Source organism: Limulus polyphemus, unplaced genomic scaffold (genome assembly GCF_000517525.1).
Source record: "Limulus polyphemus unplaced genomic scaffold, Limulus_polyphemus-2.1.2 Scaffold6695, whole genome shotgun sequence".
Taxonomy (NCBI): Eukaryota; Metazoa; Arthropoda; class Merostomata; order Xiphosura; family Limulidae; genus Limulus; species Limulus polyphemus.
This window is the reverse complement of record NW_013672305.1, coordinates 9,046-15,712: the sequence shown is the minus strand read 5'-3', so window position 1 is coordinate 15,712 and position 6,667 is coordinate 9,046. Positions and strand designations below refer to the sequence as shown.

The 6,667-nt window shown below is 32.2% G+C and overlaps 1 protein-coding gene across 1 annotated transcript in view; it reads left to right on the top strand.

The window, feature by feature from the left end:
- Window positions 1-6,667, top strand: part of LOC106473979 (prolyl endopeptidase-like) — a 41,398-nt gene that overhangs the window by 28,158 nt on the left and 6,573 nt on the right. The window contains exons 7-8 of the mRNA XM_022402358.1: window positions 1,845-1,940; window positions 3,022-3,123. Of these exons, the coding sequence (XP_022258066.1) occupies window positions 1,845-1,940; window positions 3,022-3,123 (198 nt within the window). The remainder of the gene's footprint in view (window positions 1-1,844; window positions 1,941-3,021; window positions 3,124-6,667) is intronic.

Sequence of the window (6,667 nt, the reverse complement as noted above, 5' to 3'; positions counted from 1 at the left end):
TATATATATATATATATATATATATATAATTTAGTATAATAGATTAAAAGTAAAATTATGTCAGTATTACTGAGATTGATATAATATACATTACCTGAACAATACAAGTTTTATAAAAAAAACAAGTACAAAGGTTAATCATAGTTTATAAGAATAATTTGCATATGAAATGTCTAGTATCTAGTTATTTTGTTCATGACAAATTCCCACCCATTCAATAATGTTGCTAGGCTAGGTGGACTATTGGAAGAGGGAATATTTTTCGGAAGAGTAAATTAGAAGTTAAAATTAACTACTAATGAGAGCAAGCTGTATACTTATAGTCAAAATGAAAATCAACCTGACAGTTAGTATAGCTAATTATATATACTTCTGTTCCTTCTCTTCTTATACAGATTAGAATGTGTTGTTTCATCTTTTCGGTACACTTGCTGTTTACATTATTTATCAGTACTACATATTCTTTAAACACTGTATAAATATGTGTTACTGGATGTAACAACCTGTACTCTTCAGTATGTTTTTAAGTTTTATCCATTGTAGTATGTTTTGCTGAAACTTAGAAAATATTATCATTCACCTTTATGATAAAATCTGTGTTTAGTGTGATATTTCTGTAAACACCACAAACTTGGTTAATCAAATGAGCTTCCAGCAAAAAGAAGTAATTATTTATGTAAAATTTTTTCAGTTTTTATTGTGTACTGACTTTTTTGTTTAGATTGTGTATTTTAAAAAGTTAATGTTCACTATATTTCAAATTAGAAACACAAAATCATAAATTGTAAGGCCAGTAACAAGATAAACTTAATATCTGACTTGGTGTGATGGACTAAATCTTAACAATCAGTAAGTTTTGTTAAGAGTATACACACTAGACCTGTTCTTAAACCTCGTATTGTTTTAAGCTAACCCTAATTATTAATAAACATCACATATCACATTACTTTGCAGTCTAACCTGTTGAAAGTCTTGTACAAACATATAAACATAAATTTTTATTTGATCAAGACGAGTGTAATTCACCCCAAGTATTAATGAGATTATTGTTTTATCATCAGAGTTTGTCAGCATGAAATAGTACAATGTGCTTAACTGAAAAAACAGTTAACACTAAATGCCGTGTCATGTTAAATATGTTTTGTTTAATTTTCATGAGTTAACTGTCATGCTACTTATAATAATTAAGTTTAATATAATACTTCTAAGTTGCAGGGTGCCATATCACTACTTGAGCAGTAATCCTACTGTTTTAGGCTATATTTTTGATTTGGGTGTTTGTATTATTATTTGGCCAGAAGGAGGTTTGACAGGTTTGTCTGTAATTTTCTCAGAGTTGTGGAACAGCTGAACAATATTAGATGAAAGTTAGACTAGAGTAGATTATTATTGATTTTTGAGTTTAAAGTAGTGAGATATTATTTGGTTGAGTTTGTTAGTCATTTCAATTTCAGGATATTAACTGCGTGATCTAGCTGAAGTGATAAGGTATATGCCTCAAAATATGAGTATTTCACAAGTCAAATTATTGTATTAGGGTCTACTATCAACTTGGACCTGTCAGCAAACATTAATTAATCTAACTTACAGAATATATATATTCAGAGAAATAAAACATTTTTGTTATCTTTAAAATGACTGGATTTTGCATTTCTTCTTTTTTACCATATAATTTAAACGAACCATTTGAACAGTAGAAACTTTTACATAATAACATTACTAGTGTGAACCATTTAAATCAGTATATATCTATTGTTTCTAGAATGTCCACAAAAAACTTACATTATGCAAACATTATGTTTTTTAAGGTAAATTGTAGTTAATCCTCTTACATTAATGTGTAGGTTGATTATTAATGGAGGTTCAAATGGAGGATTACTGGTTGGGGCCTGTACAAATCAACGTCCTGACTTGTTTGGTTGTGTTATCTGTCAAGTTGGGTATGTTTCTTCACTGTTTTGTTTTATTTCATGTTGCTGTAAAACTGAATATTTCTGGTGTCTTTATTTATAGTAAAAGTGTTGAAAAGTTTCAAGCACTTATTTTACAGAAGAACTAATCAAGCCAACTACACAAAAAAGCATAACTTGAAAGCAAAGAAGTTATTACTTTCAAAATATTTTGGATAATAATACGGATATTATAATGATAAAAACCAACAACAAGTCTTTCAGGGCCAATTAAATTTTTACTGTGTGGTATTCTAAGGGTAACTGATTTCTGCAAAGGTCCTCTTTATAATAGGAGGATCAGCAGGATATGTTACAAAGTATATCTGAAGTTGACTAAACTGACTGAGTTTTTAATCTAAAAAAATAATAAAACTGGGTATGATGTGGAATACAAAATTAAATCTTTATTATTGTCTAAAAATGAAGCACAGTGTGCATGCTTGCATTGGACACTGAATGTTTGCCTGGTGAATTGATCAACTAGAAGTACAGCATTATTTCCATGAGCAGAGCAGGTATTATCTTTAGAGAACAACAAAGGAACAAAGGTAGCTAGAATGAAGCCAGCTTAACAGTTTTCTGTACTTTGTGCTTAAAGTATAAACTACATTGACTTAGATTAAACAAAAAATTTAGAAAATATTCTGCATTAATATAAGAAAGTAGAAAATGCATACCACACCTGATAAGACTAGTAAATTATATTCTTGGAGTAGTTAAAAGAGCTATTTTAAACGATTATGTACTAAGATATCAAACACAATTACATGGCCAATGTGATATATGTATATATCTCTATTAATTTACTCAGTTAATGTATATGTGATGTGTGGATAAAATAAATAATCTAATATTGAATTTTTAATTGTTTTCATTGTGAAATGCTGGAGCAAAATGTTTTCATGTCAGTGAATAATTTGACCTAAAATTAAAGAAAAAAGTGGGAGTGTATAATGTGCTTTGTTTTTGTTAATGAAAGGGTTTAATGCATATTTTTTACTTGTTGTAAAAGAGTATTTCATATGCAGTCATTTTTTAAACTATTTATTTTTTTGATGACTATGAGCAGTGTTATGGACATGTTGAGGTACCACAAGTTTACTATAGGCCATGCATGGAGAACCGAGTTTGGAAGTGCAGAAAACAGAGAACAGTTCCATTACATTTACAAGTAAGTAATATTATATTTTCAGTGTTTGTGTATGGTAAGTGTACAGGCTGCATATTTTGCAAACTTGCTTGGAAATGTACATTTGTGTCTGGAAACTTAAGTTTGAGCTTACTGATACCAACAGAAATGTAGGCTTACACATTTTAAGATCCATTAAGTTATTTGTTAGTATTCAAGAAACATGTTGCAGGTCTATTATAAGTATCAATTCAATATTAAGAAAAAAGAATGTTCATTACTGTAAGTAATAATTTTGTTAAGAACTTTTATATTTTTAATATGAAAAGAGAGAATGCTTTTAGAGAATCATGAGCTTTGTAGTAAATGTGAGACAAAACATAGATCCCATTTTGTAGTAGTTTTCATTCACAGCATTCATAATGTTATAATAAAATTTAGTTGAAACTAGACAACCCGTGACCCATTGGATCACCCACTATTCAGAGTTTATGAAGAATTCAAGCTAATTTCAATCTTGCACCAAAATGAAGGTTTATTTGGAGATAATTTAATTAAATATTTCAATTCCTTCATGTTATTCATAATTCAAGAAAAGATATTTGATTGTTGATTGGAAGTAAAGACTATTTCATTTTTCAAAAAAGTGAAGTCAGAGTTTTCAGGTATTGTGATGAATTAGTTCATCTAATTCATTGTCCTATTTGAATAATTTTTTTATCATCATTTTTAACTATGTGCCTTCTCATCCCTCATTTTCGTTAGTGTAGGACTTAATTAAGTGTTCTTTGACATCTAGGTTAATGTAGTGGAATTGTAAGTTATATATTGATTATTACTTTGTTTTCTTGGTAATATTTGTTGGTTTGCACATTCGTTGTTATTATGTACATTGTGGACTAGGTAAATTTAGAAGATTTGTCAGTTCAGTATTCATAAGTACTTTGTTAACTAGGTATGTTTAGATAGTTTGTACCTTACATATCATCACTACTAGTAACATATAATTCATTGTTCTGTTTGGGTAATTTTTTTTTCGTCTTTGTTAACTATGTGCCTTAATCCTAATATTTCACAGTGTAGGACTAACTTATGTCCTTTGTCGTCTAGGTTAATTTTGATGACTGGTGACTTAGATATTGATTATTAATTTTAGTCAGTTATTATGACATTCTTTGTGGACAAATTAATTTAAATGGTTTGTCCATTTGATATTTATCAGTTCTTTGTTAACGGGGTACATTTTGATAGTTTATATGTAACATATCTTTACTGCTAGTAATATATAATTTGCTGTTTTATCTGAATATTTTTTTTTTGTAAGTGTTAAATGTATGCCTTATCATACTAATTTTACATCAGTTTGGGATTGAAAATTTTTGCTTTGTTAAATCTCTGATGTGTTTGTGTCTTTATGGTTTGTAGGAATGAGCTGAGCTTTTGGCTCCTTTTTCTATTTTCTTGGTCCTAGAAACCTCATTTTCTCCTTGTAATCTACAATTCAGTGCTCTTCTCCACAGTACCCACATCATCCATATTTATTTATTGCTCTGAGTCAGGTTTTCCAATTCAGGGCCCTACTATTCAGACTAACCTTGGCTCTTTAAGTGTATTGTTGGGGAGTACAAACTCTTGCCCAACATATTCACTCAGTGAATTTTTGCAATCTTTTTCTTCTAAGGATTGCTGGTCCTGCTTGCTTCCTCCTATTAACAGTCCATAGACCACACTCCTCTGCACTTACATGGTGCAGAATGGGTGGGATTCCTGATGACATCTGTTCGTGTACTCATCTTTAGAGGGTTAGAGTACTTATCGCTATTCCTACGTGATTTCTGGTCTCTGGTCGATCACAGAGTCTTCTCTCCATATCACATTTCTCGAGCTTTTGGTAGTTCGTTAAGCTTTGTCTTGTTTCCTTCCTCTCCTACAGGAGATGGTGATAATGGTACATTCCGACTTCTCTACAGAGGTCACTTATATCACTAAGCCAGTCCGTACCAATTCCAAGTCTCTCTGCTTTCGAATCCTGGATCTCCTTTCTGGGCCTACAGTCACCACATTGTGGTCTTTGCTTGAATTTCGATATTTACAATACTCATGTGAGAAGAGAGCGAAGCTAGTGTGGTCCATCTGGACAAAAACAATTCAATTGATGAAGCTACTCCAATATAACTTCATCGACTCATTATAACATCCCTACTTACATTTCCCCTGGATGTTTTTGTCCAGATGGACCACACTAGCCAATATAACTTCATCGACTCATTATAACATCCCTACTTACATTTCCCCTGGATGTTTTTGTCCAGATGGACCACACTAGCCAATATATCTTCTTCACTTATTAATACAAAAAACGTCTACTTGAGTTTCCCCTGGATGTTTTTGCCCAGGTGGACCTCACTAGACAAAATAACTTCATCTTTTATCTGTGTTTCTCCTGGATGTTTTTGCCCAGGTGGACTGCATCAGTCAATATAACTTAATCTATTGATAAATACAAATAAAACCTTACTTCAGTTTCCCCTGGTTGTTTTTGCCCAGGTGGACCTCACTAGATGAAATACCTTATTCAATTGATAACAACAACCACCTTACTTGTATTTCCTCTGGATGTTTTTTGACCGGGTGGGCCACATTTGAAAAAATAATCAATTGATGTCATCTTGAATAGATCGTATGTTCCTCATGCCATAGCTACTTGTTGTTATTTCATTTTTTAAAACAGGTACAATATCAGGCACAATCCTGTGACAAACGAAATGTGTGTTTTTCAAAACATATAGCAATACCATCACTTGTCCAGTGCTGTACGAATTCTTACCACATTCAATTGTGCCAGTATTTTCACTTCCACCCATTTTGTGTTACTCTCCTATTATCTGGGTAAAGAGCATTCCTGTTCCAGCAGTAGTGCAGTACCCCACAGGTGTGCTTCTTTTTAATCTCGTAGCACACCCATTCATTCTGGGCAGTCGTTCTTTGCTTGGTTTGACATTTGTGTGCCTACACTGGCCCCTCCACCTTTGCAGTTTGGGGTTCTAGCTTTGTGTGAGAGGAAGAGGTAAGACAGTTTTGGATGTTAACGTTTTCTTACACTGACAATTTATTTCCAATAGGTACTTACCTCTTCTCACACACTTCCCACCCTTCCTCCCCACTGCTGATGTTTTTATGTTAATACCTGCCAATTGTCAAAAGTAAGGATTGAGTGAGAATAGCAGAGGGACCTAGCTGTGCCAGTATTGATGGTGCAATGCTATTGGTGGAGAGTAGTCACATTATATATATTTATATATGTTCTGAAATGGCACAAAACTTATGGGGGTATAAAGATTGGTGTGCTGATTGCAACAAATTGTTTTAGCAATGCTTAGAGGGCCAACTAGGATCGAGATATCTTTGTGTGAGGGAGGAAAATACCTAACCAAAATACATTTTCAGTGTAAGAAAATGTTAACCATTACTGCTTTGGTCAATTTTGGCCCTTAACTTAATAACATCTGATGAGGTTCGGTTTCCTTAGTGATATTACCAAGCATTAAAGCAGAATTAACACAAACCAAACAGAAGACAGGAACAG